The sequence below is a fragment of the Eptesicus fuscus genome, chromosome 1, assembly GCF_027574615.1.
Source record: "Eptesicus fuscus isolate TK198812 chromosome 1, DD_ASM_mEF_20220401, whole genome shotgun sequence".
NCBI lineage: Eukaryota > Metazoa > Chordata > Mammalia > Chiroptera > Vespertilionidae > Eptesicus > Eptesicus fuscus.
The window spans coordinates 1,627,182-1,646,322 of record NC_072473.1 but is presented as its reverse complement, the minus strand read 5'-3'; the positions used below and the strand labels follow the sequence as shown (position 1 = coordinate 1,646,322).

The following is a 19,141-nucleotide window of genomic DNA, read 5'->3' as shown; positions in this document are numbered from 1 at the left end:
CGTGGCGGGCTCCCAGGCTGCTCGGAGGCGTTCGGGGTCCAGGTGGCTCCGTTCTCGGCCTCATTATCCTCATCCTCTTTCTCTTCCCGCCAGGCTGACCGCTGGGCCCCGGATTTATCCTAACGGATCGTCCTCGTCGGCCGCTGTTGGATGGACTTGCCTCCTTGGAGCCGCGTCCTTGTTGGTATCATCGGATTTCAGGATCACGAGAAGCCTGCTCTCTCGACCATGGCTGCCCGGGGCACGGCTGGCTCTGCCCTTGACCGTGACCTCTGTCTATGACCTTGCTACGAGCCGTCCCGTCGAGCCCATCGCTTCTCCCGGGCCGTCGCCTGCCTGGCTCCCCCCCCCCCGCCGCCTCCCCGCTGCGGGCTGGCTCCGACCGGCTCCAACCGGCTCCGACCGGCTCTGTGTGTCGCTCGGGGCCGCGTCTCCCAGACGGATGTGGCCCTGAATCATGTCGAGACCCCGAGGACTGGCATGGGTCCCCCTCGCCATGGTCAGCTCCGGCGTCTACCTGTGGGTCACGGCGCTCGCCCTCCGCGTCGCGCCCGCCGAGGGCCAGGCCCCGTACCCCGTGGTCAGCACCAACTACGGCAAGATCCGTGGCCTGCGGACGCCGCTGCCCAGTGAGATCCTGGGTCCCGTGGAGCAGTACCTGGGGGTGCCCTACGCCTCGCCGCCGACCGGGGAGCGGCGGTTCCAGCCCCCCGAGCCCCCCTCGTCGTGGACCGGGGTGCGGAACGCCACGCAGTTTGCCGCCGTCTGCCCCCAGCACCTGGACGAGCGGTCGCTGCTGCACGACATGCTTCCCGTATGGTTCACGGCCAACCTGGACACGCTCATGACCTACGTGCAGGACCAGAGTGAGGACTGCCTGTACCTCAACATCTACGTGCCCACGGAGGACGGTAAGTGCTCGGTGGACGCTCACGGCCGCGGCCGCGCCCGCCCGCCCGCCCCCTCCCCTCCCGTGTGCCCCCGCGGGGGGGGGGGGGGCCTCCGTCACGGATCGACGCTCTGCGACCCGTGTAGCGTCGTCTCCCGTGTTTTCGAAATGTGGTCACGTCTATCCTGGGTTGCGCTGTGTCCCCTTGGCTCGTACGGACGGGCGGTCCGTGCCGGAATGAATGGCTTCACCAATTTTATACCATTTTTATACCCAGCCCTTCTAGCCGCGCTGGGGCGTCGACGGGCAGGTGTTGAAACAACGTGAGTATAAGAGCGATTCCTCGGGGGCCCACAGCGGGCTCCTCCGCAGAGGGGTCCGCCGGCCCCCCCGAAAATCACGGAATCGACGCCAGGTGACGGAATGCGCGGTCGTTGCCACGCTCACGCGGGTGAGCTGGGAATCGTAAGGACCGTTCCCACGGGCGTTCGTATGTCGGCGAGTCGACGGGTCTCCGTCCGGTTGACGTGTTGAGTGTGGAGCGGAAGGACGGAGTGTGGGAATACACCAGCAAGGGATGTGTTTTTTTTTTTTTTTTTTTAAATAAAAAGGTTGGACTTCATTGTTGGGGGACGCAGCGGGGGGGGGGGAGGGGGTTCATGTTGTTAACAGAAAACTGGGGTTCCCTTTCCCTCCAACACGCACCGCGATCAGACGGCGGGTGGGGCGTCCTCCAATGGTTGTGGCTCCGTGATTACATTCTGTGTTTGCCTGCGGGAAACGGGCCATTCATTGCGTTTTGAGTAACGCGCCGTGGAAAAAAATAAAATAAATCTGTAGGAACGGCCACGTTCCATTTCGGAATTGAATCCAAAGCTGGTAACACTTGTCTGTCTCCTGTCTACGGAGATTTGTTTAAAAAAAAAATGCTTTTATTGATTTTTTTTTAAAAGAGAGGAAGGGAGAGGGGAGAGAGAGAGACAGAGAAACATCCACGAGGAGAGAGAATCACGGACCGGCTGCCTCCTGCACGCCCCCCACTGGGGATCGAGTCCGTTATGAGGTTTCCATCTCTCTCTCTCCCTCTCCCTTCCTCTCTGGAATCAATAGAAATATATATTTTAAAAACTAGAGGCCCAGTGCATGGATTCGTGCACCAGTGGGGTCCCTCGGCCTGGCCTGCGCCCTCTCGCAATCTGGGACCCCTCGGGGGATGTCGGAGAGCCGATTTCGGCCCATTCCCCGCGGTCCAGGCCGAGGGACTCACCGGTACACGAATCCATGCACCGGGCGTCAAATATGCATATAAGACCTTTGGTTAATCTCTTTCCCCCTCCCCTTCCCCTCTGTAATTCATCCATCTGTTCCCGGTTTCCATGCCTGTGTGTTGAGCGCCTGCCCCCTGGTGGTCAGTGTGCGTCATAGCTACTAGACAGTCAGCCAGTTGCTTAGGCTTTTATATATATAGATAATGAGCTTTAAAAAAATAAAAATAAAAAGATGGGGTACAGCCCGGCTGGCATGGCTCAGGGGTTGAGCATCGACCTAGGAATCAGGGGATCCCGGGTTCGATTCCCGGTCAAAGGGCACAGGCCCGGGTTGCGGGCTCGATCCCCGGTCCGTGGCATGCAGGAGGCGGCCGATGCATGATTCTCTCTCCTCATGGATGTTTTTCTCCCCCTCTCTCTCCCTCCCTCCCTCCCTCTCCCTTCCTCTCGCTGAAATTGATAAAAGTATATTTCTTACAAAGAAAAGCCATCCAGGGGGGTGGAACAGATACCGCCCAGGATAAAGGATGAAAGTGGCTTTGAGAAGCCGTTCCTCATGCTCGGAGACTCCTCCCGGGCGGGCCTTTAACCTCGTGAACAATGCTTGCCTTTCAGACAGAAACAACCGCCCGATTGGGGAGGCTGGGCCGCATCCGACCACCCGGGGAGAAAAATCCCATCGTTTCCGTGATGACAGAGTCGTCGCCGCGCCATGGCGCTCGCTGAAACCATCACCCATTAGGCCATTCATTTCACGGTCCAGGGGCATTGAATAGGGATTTGCGAATATATATATAAAAAAAAAATATGTGAAAGGAATACACCCAGATCCGTTTACCCTTTTTATTTCTTTTATTCTGGGGGCACCCTCGCCAATGATCGCTCACCGGGTCTGGACGAGGGCGCCGGGCGTGTCCGAGGGGCTGAAAAGGTAGCATTGATCTCCTTCCGTGATGTCAACGTTGGAATTTTTTTATTCCCCGGGGGAGAGGCGGGAGCTGCTGGAGTGTGTACGTTTGCACACACCACGCGCATCACCGTCCGTTGGGTCAGGAGTTGTTTTTTTTTTTGTTTTTTTTTGCTTGTTTGTTTTTAATGCTTCGCCGGCGTGAGAATCGATGGGGAGGTTTCGATATTTAATTACTGGCTGTTCACAAAGGAATCAAGCCTGTTTTTCACCATAAGCATCGGGGCCTGGCTGGTGTGGCTCAGTGGTTGAACGTCGACCTAGGAACCAGGAGGTCACGGGTTCGATTCCCGGTCAAGGGCACAGGCCCGGGTTGTGGGCTCCATCCCCAGTCGGGGGCGTGCAGGAGGCAGCCGGTCCATGATTCTCTCTCGTCATGGATGTTTCTGTCTCCCCCTCCCTCTCCCTTCCTCTCTGAAATCAATAAAAAATACACGGAGCGGCCAGATGAGGATGATCTCTGAACGCATCATCATCAGGCCACTCAGTGTCTATCCTATAGAATAAAAGGCTAATATGCAAATGGTCCCCTCGACCGGGAGTTTGACCAGCAGGCAGGCCGGCCAACCGCCCACGTCCCCTCCCCCTGGCCAGGCTGGCCGGACCCCACCCATGCACGAATTCATGCACCGGGCCTCTAATATATATATTTTATACACACACACACACACACACACACACACACACACACACACTGAGTGGCCAGGTTATTATGCGTTCAGAGATCATCATCATCTGGCCACTCAAGTATAAACGTGGTTTTTCTCCTCTTGCTCAGCTTCGAATAAACTTGCCCACCTGGGTTCCAACGCCAGCTCGTCTCCTTCCCCGTGGAGCGGTTGTGATCAATTCCCTGGGCTGGTACACTCCTCAGCGTGCCTGTGTGCGAAGGGAAGGTGTGTGGGGAGCTGTGAGGCAGGCGTGCGTACGTACGGAGTTTGTAGACCCGTGCCCACCCTGCAGCCATAACCCTTGTGTTAGGGGATGTGGGTGGGACGGAATGAATGGTAGACCAGATGGCCGAACATTTCAGCTAGCGTTGAGTGCGTCCATTCGTCCATCGAGTGTGTCTTTGAGTCCGGCTCATCACGAATGCGTATTATTTATATGACACTAGAGGCTCGGTGCATGGATTCGTGCACCCGTGGGGTCCCTCGGCCTGGCCTGTGGGATCGGGCCGAAACCGGCTCTCCGACATCCAAAGGGAATTGAGAGGGAATAGCACTTTTGAAAGAAGGAAAGACTTGTCCGGCCGGTGTGGCTCAGCGGTGGAGCGTCGACCTAGGAACCAGGAGGTCACGGTTCGATTCCCAGTCAAGGGCACATGCCCGGGTTGTGGGTTCGATCCCCAGTCGGGGGCGTGCAGGAGGCAGCCGATCGATGATTCTCTCTCATCTTGCATGTGTGTCTCTCTCTCTCTCCCTCTCCCTTCCTCTCTGAAATCAATAATTAATTTTTTTCTTAAAAAAAAAAAGAGCAAATCCTTCCTCCCTCTCCGCTCCATTTCCCCAGCTCTGTCGCTCTCAGCCCGAGTTGTCAAGGAGATGCGTTTGGCCTCCTGTGTGAGCTGCAGAAATTAATCAACACACATTGAAATGTGTTTTTTGGACCGGTGCCCTGGAACATACAAAGGCAGTCACATTGCCCTCCTTACGTGAGATTAAGCGGAAATTAATTTTCCTTTCTCTCCCCGTCTCGCCGCCAATAATCCAATTGGAGGCAGGTAGGGCCCACACACACACGGGTGAGGGGCTGATATGTAGCTAAGTTACGTTTTAAGCGTAAACATCAGGCGTTTTAAGCATAAACATCGGCATCCGACGGGCGTGAAAAATACTACAGGGTCCCCATTTTCGCCTGCCGGTGGCCGGATGTGTGACACGCAAATGTCGTTTTTAAGTGCAGACCATGATGAGAGGTTATTAAATGCATATCTCCCCGACAAGCATTCACTGAACATAATTTGGTGTTTCGTGAACACGGCTGAACCGGGGAGGGTTTCTGGCGACAGGCCTGGAAAGAGTTCCCCCAATTTGCACGCAGCGTAACGATCTTATTAGAGAGAGGGGTTAGGGCTTATCTGTGTTTTATATGTAATTAATATATACTTGCATTGCTTTACACATGTTATGTAATTATATACACGGAGTGTTCAGAGGATGACGATCTCTGAATGCATAATCATCGGGCCGCTCCGTGTCTATCCTATAGAATAAAAGGCTAATATGCAAATGGTCCCCTCGACCGGGAGTTTGACCGGCAGGCAGGCCGGCCAACCACCCATGTCCCCTCCCCCTGGCCAGGCTGGCCGGACCCCACCCATGCACGGAATTCATGCACCGGGCCTCAAATACACACACACACACACACACACACACACACACACACACACACATACATACACTGAGTGGCTAGAGTATTATGCGTTCAGAGATCATCATAACCTGGCCAATTTTTATATAATTCAAAAGACTACTATTTGGTTAATATGGATTATACCTGTTTGGATAACTTAGAAAAATAACTTTTTCTAAAAAAGAGAAATTTTGCCTGCCTGGCGTGGCTCAGTGGTTGAGCATCGACCTATGAACCAGGAGGCCAGGGTTCGATTCCCGGTCAAGGGCTCACGCCCGGGTTGTGGGCTCCATCCCCAGTCGGGGGCGTGCAGGAGGCAGCCGATCCGTGATTCTCTCTCCCATCATGAATTGTTTCTCTCTCTCTCTCTCTCTCTCCCTCTCCCTTCCTCTCGGAAACGAATGAAAAAATTATATATCCTATATCATAAAAGGCCAATATGCAAATTGACCGAACGACGGAACGACCGGTCGCTATGACGTGCACTGACCACCAGGGGGCAGACGCTCAATGCAGGAGCTGCCCCCTGGTGGTCAGTGCGCCCCCACAGGGGGAGGGCCGCTCAGCCAGAAGCTGGGCTCACGGCTGGCGAGTGCAGCGGTCACGGTGGGAGCACCAAGGATGTCCGACTGACCTATGCCGCGGGCCTAAGCCATCCGTCGGACATTCCCCGGGGGCTCCCAGAATGCGAGAGGGTGCAGGCCAGGCTGACGGACACCCCCCCCACACACACACACACACAAGTGCACAGATTTTGTGCACCGGGCCTCTCGTACATATATAAGCCCCTTGCTGGCCAAGAATTCAAGGAATGCTTTTGGGTTTTATGGGAAAAACGTGGAGGAAAATCTGAAACCATACGTCGACCTCTGAGATAGAATCCTCCAAGCTCGCGATGAATCTGCGAGACGGACACACACTCCCTCCGGCCGAGAGGACGTGACTCTACGTTCCCTGACACCAAGCCCCCCCATCCTTACTGCGTTCTCCACGGACCAGGACATGGCGTGCAGAAGTGGGGGGGGGGGGCGGAGGGAGAGATAAATCCGTGGCCCAGACCCAGGGATGGAGCGCGGATGGTGTCCGTTCACATGCACACGGTTCCCCCTGGGTAGGTCTCGGCGTCGGTCCATGATTTCGACACGAGAGGATTCATCCGTGGCACGCCGTCCCACGAAATTCGAATGCATATTTTTCTTTTGTTTTTCTTTTTTTAAAAAATATATTTTATTGATTTTTTTACAGAGAGGAAGAGAGAGGGATAGAGAGTTAGAAACATCGATGAGAGAGAAACATCGATCAGCTGCCTCCTGCACGCCCCCCACTGGGGACGTGCCCTCAACCAAGGTACATGCCCTTGACCGGAATCGAACCCGGGACCCTTCGGTCCGCAGGCCGACGCTCTATCCACTGAGCCACACCGGTTTCGGCGGAATGCATATTTTTCTTCTTCTTCAGCACACCGGGGCAACCGGCCAGAAATCAGAAAACACCCCATTCCATTCCATTCCATTCGTACCAAATCCCATGGTCCTTTTCATCGCCCGGGAATTTGAAAAAAAAACAGAACAAAACAAAACAACAAAAAAAACACCCCACACAAATGCATTCAACAAAGTCCGTCTGGCTCCCCCCTGGCTGGTGTGGCACAATGCATAGAGCCCCAGCCCACGGACTGGAAAGGTCCCGGGTTCGATTCAGGGGGTGGATCCGTGGGGTGCAAATCCTCCAAGAGCTCATGGCAAGCGAGAGGCAGCCGATCCCCATGGACACGGTGAACGGGAGGCCGTCGGCGTGTCTGGACCTCCGGCCTGAGCCCGGGGCAGGGTGGTGGACAGTTTGCAGGAATGAGCTCATTTATCCTGCCTGGCAGGGTTCTCGCCGTCACCCCCAAGAAGGAGCATTTCTGAGCGGGCGGACGACAAGGCCTGATTTGCATGGGGAGATTAATGACGGGGGGGGGGGGGGGAAAGCTGCCTGGGATGGGATGACGTGCCCTCCGTGGCCCGTGTCCTCGTCCAGAGGGTGTTAATTCGATTTATTCTGCAGACAGGCCCGCGGCCCCCACGGCGTCTCTGACCACGGGAGACGCGTGGGGTCAGGTTCGGCCTCTCATTGGCAAGAGCCTTCAGAGGAGGGAGCGTGGATGCGATTTTCCTTTTTAAATACACGGAGGGGCCGGATGATGGTGATCTCTGAACGCACAATAGTCTGGCCACTCCGTGTCGATCCTATAGAATAAAAGGCTAATATGCAAATGGTCCCCTCGACCGGGAGTTCGACCAGCAGGCAGGCCGGCCAACCGCCCACGTCCCCTCCCCCTGGCCAGGCTGGCCGGACCCCACCCATGCACGGATTCATGCACCGGGCCTCTAATATATATATACTGAGTGGCCAGGTTATTATGCGTTCAGAGATCATCATCATCTGGCCACTCCGTGTATAATTTTATTGATTTCAGAAATGGAGGGAGAGAGAGAAAAACAGAGAGAGAGAGATGGGGTGGGGAGGGAGAGAGAAACATCAATGGAGACAGAGAATCATGGATCGGCTGACCTCCTGGTTCCTAGGTTGACTCTGAACCCCTGAGCCATGCCACCCAGGCTGTACCCCATCTTTTTAAGTTTTTAAGCTCAGAGTCTTTTTTTAAAATACACACTGAGTGGCCAGATGATGATGATCTCTGAATGCATAATAACCTGGCCACTCAGTGTATATATATATATTAGAGGCCCGGTGCATGAATCCGTGCACGGGTGGGGTCCGGCCAGCCTGGCCAGGGGATGGGGACATGGGCGGTTGGCCGGCCTGCCTGCTGGTCGAACCCCTGGTCGAGGGGACCATTTGCATATTAGCCTTTTATTCTATAGGACAGACACGGAGTGGCCAGATGATTATGCGTTCAGAGATCATCATCATCTGGCCACTCCGTGTATATTGATTGATTTCATAGAGGAAGGGAGAAGGAGGGAGAGAGAGAGAAACATTCATGATGAGAGAGAATCATTGATCGGCTGCCTCCTGCACGCCCCCTACTGGGCATCGAGCCCGCAACCCAGGTACATGCCCTTGACCAGAATCGAACCCGGGACCTGTCAGTCCGCAGGCTGATGCTCTATCTACTGAGCCAAGCCGGCTAGGGCTGAAAATTTTTTTGACTCATTCCCTGGCCTGTGGTCTCAGTGGTTAGAGCGTCATCCCACACACTGAAGCGTCACGGGTTCGATTCCTGGTCAAGGGCATGTCCCTAGGTTGAGGGTTCACTCTCCATCCCCGCTTGGGCCACGTGTGGGAGGCAACCAACCAACGTGTCTCTCTCTCTCTCCCATCAGTGTTTCTCTCTCTCTCTCTGTCTCCCTTTCCCCCCGTCTCTGAAGCCAATAAAAATGTAATTTAAAAAAACCATCGGCCTAGCCCTGGCTGGTGTAGCTCAGTGGTTAGAGCATTGTCCCACACACTGAAGGGTCTTGGGTTCAATTCCCGGTCACGGGGACCCGTTCCTGGTTTTACAGGTTCGATCCCCGGTCCCTGTTGGGGTGAGTGCAGGAGGCAACCCATCGACGTGTTTCTGTCCCATCGATGCTTCTCTTTCTCCCTCTCCCCTCCCCCCTCTTTCCCGCTCTCTCTCAGAAAAGCACTCTTACCTGGTAGCAGACAGGCATGTAAATGGGCCGTACCTCCGCGACGCCCCCCCCTCCCAGCCAATCAGGAGCGAGCATGCAAATGAACCCGACAAAGATGGCGGCCTCATTTGCATATGAAGGCACGAAGCGGCCCGGCGGGCGGGACGCCTGCTATGAGGGGGTGGGGGGCGCGGAGGGAGATCCAGGAGCGTGCTCCGGCCGGGAGCGAGGAGTTGGCGGCTCCCGGGCGGCCAGGAGGGAAGCCAGGGGAACAGAAGGCCTATTCTTGCACGAATGCCACGCCGCGGGCGTCCAGTGGAGAAATAATACCCTCCGATGAGGAGTAACGGCCACACACACACACACACAAAAAAAATTATTGCTGTCTGTAGTCGCATGGTCTAGCGATACCGTTAGGGCGTCGCCATAGCTACATCGATCGCGAGAAGATCCATCGTCCACCCTTCGTAGGGAAAAAAAAAAAAAATACAAATCTATTTGCTGTGGCACCGAGGATAAATCACGTTGTCGCCATCGCCCTCAGGACGTGACGGACGATCCCCCCCCGCGATTTTCGTCCTCTCTGCTACGAGATATCCCGAGGAAAAATGAAACAACCACCAAATAAAACAAAACAAAACGCCCACAAGACATAGGAGGGCCATTTCGTGTAAAATTGGAGCAAAAATATCCCCCTATCAGAATAGTATATGCCCTGGCCAGTGTGGCTCAGTGGATAGAGCGCCGGCCTGCGGACTGAAGGGTCCCGGGTTCGATTCCCGGTCAAGGGCATGTACCTTGGTTGCGGGCACATCCCCAGTGGGGGGCGTGCAGGAGGCGGCTGATCGATGTTTCTCTCTCATCATCGATGTTTCTGACTCTCTCTCCCTCTCCCTTCCTCTCTGTAAAAAAAAATCAAATTAAAATATATTTTTAAAAAGAATATTATAAGGAGTTTGGGGGACAGGAGTAGCGTGTCCCCTGGGAACGGAATGAGTCCGTGTGGCAGGAACGCGGCGTCCGCGATCCATTCTGCAACGTCCTTTAATCAGATCCAGAAACCGAGCCGACCGGCGTTGATGGATGCCGGCCGGCTGCAATCTCGTGCGTCTGCTCCCGGGGCCTCTGGCCAGACCGCGACAAGAGAGAGAGAGAGGGCATTTGATTTGTGGCCTTCCGCCTCGAAAACAGAGATGATTTACCGTTTTAATATATTTTTCATGCGCAATTAACGTCCTTGTCGCGGGGGCCCACGGGAGCGCCGGGGAGACGCGGCTCGCGTGATTTATCAGGGGCCTGCGGGACGGAATTAATCTCCCCAGCAGCTGAGTTTGTGGGTTTTTGTTGTGGTTGTTTTATTTTTTTTAATATATATATTTTTATTTCAGGGAGAGGAAGAGAGAGTTAGAAACATCTATATACACGGAGTGGCCAGATGATGATGATCTCTGGACGCATAATAACCTGGCCACTCAGTGTGTGTATATATATATAAATATATTAGAGGCCCGGTGCATGAATTCGTGCATGGGTGGGGTCCGGCCAGCCTGGCCAGGGGGAGGGGACATGGGCGGTCGGCCGGCCTGCCTGCTGGTCGAACTCCCGGTCGAGGGGACCATTTGCATATTAGCCTTTTATTCTATAGGACAGACACGGAGTGGCCGGATGATTATGCGTTCAGAGATCATCATCATCATCTGGCCGCTCCGTGTATATAAAAGCTTAAGCGGCCCTGTCTGGTGTGGCTCAGTGGATGGAGCGTCGGCCTGCAGACCGAAGGGTCCCGGGTTTGATTCCAGTCAAGGGCACATGCCCGGGTTGCGGATTTGATCCCCAGGATGGGGGCGTGCAGGAGGCAGCCCGATCCATGATTCTCTCTCATCGTGGATGTTTCCGTGTCCCTCTCCATTCCTCTCTGGAATCAATAAAAATATATTAAAACTAGAGGCTCGGTGCACAAATTCATGCACCAGTGGGGTCCCTTGGCCTAGCCTGCAGGATCGGGCTGAAACCGGCTCTCCGACATCCCCCGAGGGGTCCCGGATGGCGAGAGGGCGCAGGCCAGGCCGAGGGACCCCACCGGTGCACGATCGGGGCCGGGGAGGGACGCGGGAGGTTGGCCGGCCGGGGAGGGACCGCGGGAGGGCTCCAGGGCGTGTCCGGCCCGTCCCGCTCAGTCCCGATCGGCCGGATCCCAGCAGCAAGCTCACCTACCGGTCGGAGCGTCTGCCCCCTGGTGGTCAGTGCACGTCATAGCGACTGGTCGACCGGTCGACTGTCTGCCCCCTGGTGGTCAGTGCACATCATAGCGAGCAGTTGAGCGGCTTTAGCATATCATTAGCATATTCCGCTTTGATTGGTTGAACGGACGGCCAGACACTTAGCCTATCAGGCTTTTATTATCCATATAAATAAAAACGTGAATGTTCGTTTGTTCAAAATCTTAAATCTCCGAACGTTGCTCACCGATTGCTTTGAGATTTTGACACAACGTGGCATCCGAATGCGCGCGCGCTTGTGTATACCTTATACCTACTGTTATATGGATGTCACACCTGTCACAGGTAAAAACATGCTTTTTTTGGGAGAACAGCGCCATCTGTTGGACGGAAAAGCAACACACGCTACACGAAACCGCTAGCCCAGGGTTACTGCCTTTGTCAACAGTGGTTTGGGGGGGACCAGGCCTGCAGGGGAGGGCAGTTGGGTGGGACCCGGCCTGCATGGGAGGGCAGTTGGGTGGGACCGGGCCAGCAGGGGAGGGCAGTTGGGAGGGACCAGGCCTGCAGGGGAGGGCAGTTGGGAGGGACCAGGCCTGCAGGGGGAGGGCAGTTGGGAGGGACCAGGCCTGCAGGGGAGGGCTGTTGGGTGGGACCAGGCCAGCAGAGGAGGGCAGTTGGGGGGGACCAGGCCTGCAGGGGAGGGCAGTTGGGAGGGACCAGGCCTGCAGGGGAGGGCAGTTAGTGGTGACAGGGCCAGCAGAGGAGGGCAGTTGGGGGGGACCAGGCCTGCAGGGGAGGGCAGTTGGGTGGGACCCGGCCTGCAGGGGAGGGCAGTTGGGTGGGACCGGGCCAGCAGGGGAGGGCAGTTGGGAGGGACCAGGTCTGTAGGGGAGGACAGTTGGGTGGGACCAGGCCAGCAGAGGAGGGCAGTTCGGGGGGACCAGGCCTGGAAGGGAGGACAGTTGTGGGGGACCAGGCCTGCAGGGGAGGGCAGTTGGGAGGGACCAGGCCTGCAGGGGAGGGCAGTTGGGGGCGACCAGGCCAGCAGGGGAGGGCAGTTGGGAGGGACCAGGCCTGCAGGGGAGGGCAGTTGGGGAGGGACCAGGCCAGCAGGGGAGGGCAGTTGGGGGTGACCAGGCCTGCAGGGAGAGCAGTTAGGGGTGACCGGGCCAGCAGAGGAGGGCAGTTGGGGGGGACTAGGCCTGCAGGGGAGGGCAGTTGGGGAGGGACCAGGCCAGCAGGGGAGGGCAGTTGGGGTTGACCAGGCCTGCAGGGAGGGCAGTTAGGGGTGACCAGGCCAGCAGGGGAGGGCTGTTGTGGGGGACCAGGCCTGCAAGGTAGGGCAGTTGGGGGGGGACGCAGGCCAGCAGGGGAGGGCAGTTAGGGGTGACCAGGCCTGCAGGGGAGAGCAGTTTGGGGGGACCAGGCCTGCAGGGAGGGCAGTTGGGGGTGACCAAGGCTGCAGGGGAGGGCATTTGGGAGGGACCAGGCCTGCAGGGGAGGGCAGTTGGGGGGGACCAGGCGTGCAGGGGAAGGCTGTTGGGGGCAACCAGGCCTGCAGGAGAGGGCAGTTGGGTAGGGACCAGGCCTGCAGGGGAGGGCAGTTGGGAGGGACCAGGCCTGCAGGGGAGGGCAGTTGGGAGGGATCAGGCCTGCAAGGGAGGGCAGTTGGGAGGGACCAGGCCTGCAAGGGAGGGCAGTTGGGAGAGACCAGGCCTGCAGGGGAGGGCAGTTCAGAGGGACCAGGCCTGCAGGGGAGGGCAGTTGGGAGGGACCAGGCCTGCAAGGGAGGGCAGTTGGGAGGGTCCAGGCCTGCAGGGGAGGGCAGTTGGGAGGGACCCAGGCCAGCAGGGGAGGGCAGTTGGGGGAGACCAGGCCTGCAGGGGAGGGCAGTTAGGGGTGAACAGGCCAGCAGGGGAGGGCAGTTGGGGGTAACCAGGCCTGCAAGGGAGGGCAGTTGGGGGAGACCAGGCCTGCAGGGGAGGGCAGTTGTGGGCGACCAGGCCAGCAGGGGAGGGCAGTTACGGGGACCAGGCCAGCAGGGGAGTGCAGTTGGGAGGGACCAGGCCTGCAGGGGAGGGCAGTTGTGGGTGACCAGGCCTGCAGGGGAGGGCAGTGGGGGGGGACCAGGCCTGCAGGGGAGGGCAGTTGGGAGGGACCCAGGCCTGCAGGGGAGGGCAGTTGGGAGGGACCAGGCCTGCAGGGGAGGGCAGTTGGGAGGGACCAGGCCAGCAGGGAAGGGCAGTTAGGAGTGACCAGGTCAGCAGGGGAGGGCAGTTGGGAGGGACCAGGCCTGCAGGGGAGGGCAGTTGGTGGGGGACCAGGCCTGCAGGGGAGGGCAGTTGGGGTGACCAGGCCTGCAGGGGAGGGCAGTTAGGAGTTACCGGGCCTGCAGGGGAGGGCAGTTGGGGGGGGACCAGGCCTGCAGGGGAGGGCAGTTGGGGTGACCAGGCCTGTAGGGGAGGGCAGTTGGGGGGGGACCAGGCCTGCAGGGGAGGGCAGTTGGGGGGACCAGGCCTGTAGGGGAGGGCAGTTGGGGGGGGGACCAGGCCTGCAGGGGAGGGCAGTTTGGGGGTGAGCAGGCCTGCAGCGGAGGGCAGTTGGGAGGGACCAGGCCTGCAGGGGAGGGCAGTTGGGAGGGACCAGGCCTGCAGGGGAGGGCAGTTGGGAGGGACCAGGCCTGCCGGGGAGGGCAGTTGGGGGGGACCAGGCCTGCCAGGGAGGGCAGTTGGGGGAGATCAGGCCTGCAGGGGAGGGCAGTTGGGGGTGACCAGGCCTGCAGGGGAGGGCAGTTGGGAAGCCAGCAGTCCTGGATCGTGAGAGGGATGTCCGACCGCCCGTTCAGGCCCGATCCCACCGGGATATACACACTGAGTGGCCAGATTATTACGTGTCCAGCGATTCTCTGGTCTCCTGCAGCCACAGGCCGAGCCACAGCAACGCGTGGCCGGGTGCAGCCGGTACAGGATAGAGTAACCTTTAAAAATAAATAAATGAAAAACAGAAGTCCCTGCTGGCGGACTCGGCACGGACTCAATACAGGAGGCGAACAGCGTCACGTCGTGTCCTTGGCCGATGGCGTGTGCGGGGTCCGCCAGGGTCCGGTTAGGGAAGGAGGGAGGACTCGCACATCCCGGCAAATGAAAAGATGTTGTTTTCCCGGTGGTTTCGCTTCCTGTGATCCAGTCCCATCTCTTTATCTTCTCCTCCGGTGCCTTTGCCCGAGGAGGCGTATCCGTGAACGCTTTGCTACAAGCGACGTCTGAGGTTTCGCTGCCCGTGGCCTCGTCTAGGGTTTTCGTGGCTTCCCGTCGGTGACTGACCCCGGAGACAACTCGGCTGGGCTGTTGCTGACGGTATTACAGATAAACCCCCGTTTCCTTGTATGGACCCAGGACATCCCATGCCAGATTGAGCTGTATCGGATGAAAGTGACATCCCTGTCGTGAATTTTATAGAATTAAATGTCTAACACTCTTTAATAAATGAAATGCCTAGAGATTTTTGGCCAATGGTCGTCATCAGAGAAGATTAAATTACCTTTCATTTCCAGTTTTCTACGTTTTTGAATTTAAAAGCAAAAAAAATCACAAGTAGGCATGGAGTGTGGTCCAAATAATTTTTGGCAATTCAAGGGCCGATGATATGAATTTTTTCTTTTTTTTTTTCAATTCAGTTGGTTTAATAATATAATGGGCTTTTTTTTTTCCCCCCTATTAGGGCATTTAAAAAAATATATATTTTATTGATTTTTTTACAGAGAGGAAGGGAGAGGGATAGAGAGTCAGAAACATCGATGAGAGAGAAACATCGACCAGCTGCCTCCTGCACACCCCCCACCTGGGATGTGCCCACAACCAATGTACATGCCCTGACCGGAATCGAACCCGGGACCTTTCGGTCCGCAGACCGACGCTCCATCCACTGAGCCAAACCGGTTTCGGCTATTTTATTGATTTTTTTACAGAGAGGAAGGGAGAGACATAGAGAGTTAGAAACATCGATGAGAGAGAAACATCATCAGCTGCCTCCTGCACGCCCCCCACTGGGGACGTGCCCGCAACCCAGGTCCATGCCCTTGACCGGAATCGAACCCGGGACCCTTCCGTCCGCAGGCCGACGCTCTATCCACTGAGCCACACCGGTTTCTGCCTACTAGGGCATTTTTTTGGGGGGGAAAAACACAATTCGATCACCATGGGAACTTGGCAGAAAATTGCCAGGACTCTCGTCGTGATTTGTCAATATTCCACTTAGCGTGCCGACATGGACGTTCAAAAGGGGAATTTGTTTTTTTTTCAAGTTTAGGTTTCCGTTTGAATACGGTTTGGTTTCTCCGTGTGGTTTTCTGACCGTCACTCGTCCTCGTCGGCCTTTGCTATCCAGGTTCGCGAACCTTACAAAAAACGACCCTGGCCTCCTTTCTCCAATTTTCATCTTTCTCCGAGCAAAAAAACGTCAATTCGCACGATCAGCAAAAAAATGCCCGAAAAGGATGGTGCCCGGCGCGTTCTTACGTGGTCGACATCGTATGACTCTTTTATGCTTTTGATGCTCTTTTAGGCCATTTATTTAAACTCAGCCCGGCCTGCACCCTCTCGCAGGCCGGGACCCCTCGGGGGATGTCCGACTGCCGGCTTAGGCCCCCTCCCCTGCAGGCGGACATCCTAGCCACTGGCTGAGCCGCGTTCGCCCTGTGGGAGGGCACTGACCTCCAGGGAGGGGGCTCCTGCATCGAGCGTCCGCCCCCCGGTGGTCCGTGCGTGTCATAGCGACCGGTCATTCTGTCGTTCGGTCGATTTGCATATTAGCCTTTTATTCGATAGGATGTTTATTTTTGTTCTCATTTTTATTCGTTTTTCGCTCAAAATGTACTCGCTGGAATTTAGATGGAAATATCGGCCCTCTTTCTCGTTACCACATGGTTTTCTATGTTCATGTTATCTGGGGGAGGGGGGGGGCGATTGAACGTGATGTCCAGCTCGTTTCGTTATTCCGCCATTTTGCTTGATCCGCCTTGCCCGCGCGTGCTGACGTGATTCAGCTCTTCGGTACCCCGGCTTTCGCAATTAGCCTGTGTCACAGATTTCTACTCTGACCCTAATTGTGTGTCATTTTCCTATTTAACTTGAATTTATTCTGTGTCTGTTATTCTGGCTTTTTTTTTTTTGTTTGTTTGTTTGTATTTCGTTAGGACTTCTTTTGACCTGTGTGGCGTTCACCTGTGATACCGAAATTATCATTGGGATCCGAGGTATTTTGTATGTTTTTAAAAAATATATGTGTTTTGTATTATGATTATTTTTTAAAGATAGGAAGGGAGAGAGAGAGAGAGAGAGAGAGAAACATCCGTGATGAGAGAGCATCATGGACCGGCTGCCTCCTGCACGCCCCCGACTGGGGATCGAGCCCACAACCCTGGGCATGTGCCCTTGACCGGGAATCGAACCCGGGACCTCCTGGTTCATAAGTTGATGCTCAACCACTGAGCCATGCCGGCCGGGCAAACACACCTGCATTTTCTTTCCTTTCCTTTTCTTTTCTTTTCTTTTCTTTTCTTTTCTTTTCTTTTCTTTTCTTTTCTTTTCTTTTCTTTCTTCTTTTTTTCTTTTCTTTTCTTTTCTTCTTTTCTTTTCTTTTCTTTTTTTTTTTTTTTTATCTCTGCAAGAATTCCTCCATTTTTCTAGTGGCGTCAGGAAAGGTGCATAGTTTGATCCAGGAAAAAAGGAGGCGGGGGAGGTCGCTATAGAGTTCGGAAACCAGCCCCTTATCAGAGGTGTCCTGAGGACATACGCCCGTCAGATCCCGCTCAGATGTGGAGTCTAAAGAACAGAATAAAGCCACGGTCAAAACAGATCCAGAGACGCGGAGGCATAGAACAGAGTGTGGAATCTCAGAGGGAAGGCGGGGGGGAGCGTGGGAGGGTGGTGGGCGGGATAAGTTGGGAATGTATATGCTGACGGATCCGTGCACATCGAAAGGAAATTAATTAGAGGGAATATTTTAGAGGCCGGGGAGGGACCGCGGGAGGGCTCCAGGGCGTGTCCGGCCCGTCTCGCTCAGTCCCGATCGGCCGGACCCCAGCAGCAAGCTAATCTACCGGTCGGAACGTCTGCCCCCTGGTGGTCAGTGCGCGTCATAGCGACCGGTCGACCGGTCGAACAAACGGTCGGACACTTAGCATATTAGGCGTGTATTATATAGGATATGCATAGGATGGACACAGAGAATAGGGTGATGAAGGCCCAGGAGGGTGGATGTGGAGTGAAGGTGTTTAGTGGTGGACAATGCTTTCTCCAATAAAGATAAATAATAAAAAAATGCCCGGCTGGTGTGGCTCAGTGGTTGAGCATCGACCTAGGAACCAGGAGGTCCCGGGTTCAATTCCCGGTCAAGGGCACATGCCCGGGTTGCAGGCTCCATCCCCAGTGTGGGGCGTGCAGGAGGCGGCCGATCCAGGATTCTCTCTCCTCATGGATGTTTCTCTAGCTCCCTTCTTCTTTCTCTAAGAATCAATTTAAACATATTTAAAACATTTAAAAAAATTAAAAAAAGAAGGAGCAGCAACAGAAAGGAATTGAGGGGGCTTGTTCAGAAAACGCTCTGGAAAATTCTTTGCCTGGAGTGACGTTGAGGTATCATCACCACTTGGGTAACCAGGACTCACTGGTGTCTCGATCGATGTCATCTATCTATATAAAAGCCTAATATGCTAAGTGTCCGGTTGTCCAGTCAGCCAGTCAACCAATCACAGCGTCATATGCTAATGATATGCTAAGGCTGCTAAATTGCTTGCTATGACATGCACTGACCACTGGGGGCAGACAGTTGACTGATTGACCAGTCGCTATGACGTGCACTGACCACCAGGGGGCAGACACTCTGACTGGTAGGTCAGCTTGCTGCTGGGGTCCGGCTGATTGGGACTGAGCGAGACAGGCCGGACACGCCCTGGAGCCCTCCCGCGGTCCCTCCCCGGCCCCGATCGTGCACCGGTGGGGTCCCTCGGCCTGGCCTGCACCCTCTTTCACTCCAGGACCCCTCTGGGGGTGTCGGAGACCCGGTTTCGGCCCGATCCCGCCAGCCAGGACGAGGGACCCCACCCGTGCACGGATTCGTGTTACCGAGCCTCTAGCCGATCGTGAAAGAAAATCTCTTCTGGATTCTCGCTGGGTCCCTGTGGGTAACTGTTCACGCGCGGCTGCACACACCCACCGCCGTCTGGGGCGTGTCACCCGCCAAGGGCCTTCATTGCACCGGGAGGGGACGTGTCTGTCTCGTGTCAGACGGCGTGTTCGTCGTGGGCGTCCCCGTGTCCTTCACGCAGTGACATGTTGACAGTCACAGAGACCCGGGCGGAGCAGTGACAGTTCCTATTCACGGAGACATGAGAACACAGTGCGTTTTCCTCCCTCGAGACGCCCGGCCGAGAGGATGGAGAATGTTCTAGAACAGTGCACGGTCAGACGCAGGTGTTGATATTCAGTGAGATTTTCTTCTACAGGAAACCCTTAGCCTAACAGGTGTAATACATCAATGAGATTTATTTTTTTCCCCCTTAGAGGTCTCAGCCCTGAAGCAGGATTTCGTTCCCTCTGATGTAAACATTTTGGGTGAAGCCACATAAATCAATTAAAAGTAGACTTACGCCCTAGCTCGTTTGTTTCAGCGGACAGAGCATCGGCCTGCGGACTGAAGGGTCCCGGGTTCGATTCCCGGTCAAGGGCACATGCCCGGGTTGCAGGCTCCATCCCCAGTCGGGGGCGTGCAGGAGGCAGCCGATCCATGATTCCCTCTCATCATGGATGTTTCTCTCT

The 19,141-nt window shown here is 55.8% G+C and overlaps 1 protein-coding gene across 2 annotated transcripts in view; it reads left to right on the top strand.

Moving 5' to 3' along the window:
* The first annotated feature begins 457 nt into the window (after window positions 1-457).
* Window positions 458-19,141, top strand: part of NLGN4X (neuroligin 4 X-linked) — a 115,266-nt gene continuing 96,582 nt past the window's right edge. For both annotated transcript variants that reach the window (XM_054715386.1, XM_054715385.1), the window contains exon 1: window positions 458-911. In XM_054715386.1, coding sequence (XP_054571361.1) covers window positions 458-911 — 454 coding nt within the window. The remainder of the gene's footprint in view (window positions 912-19,141) is intronic.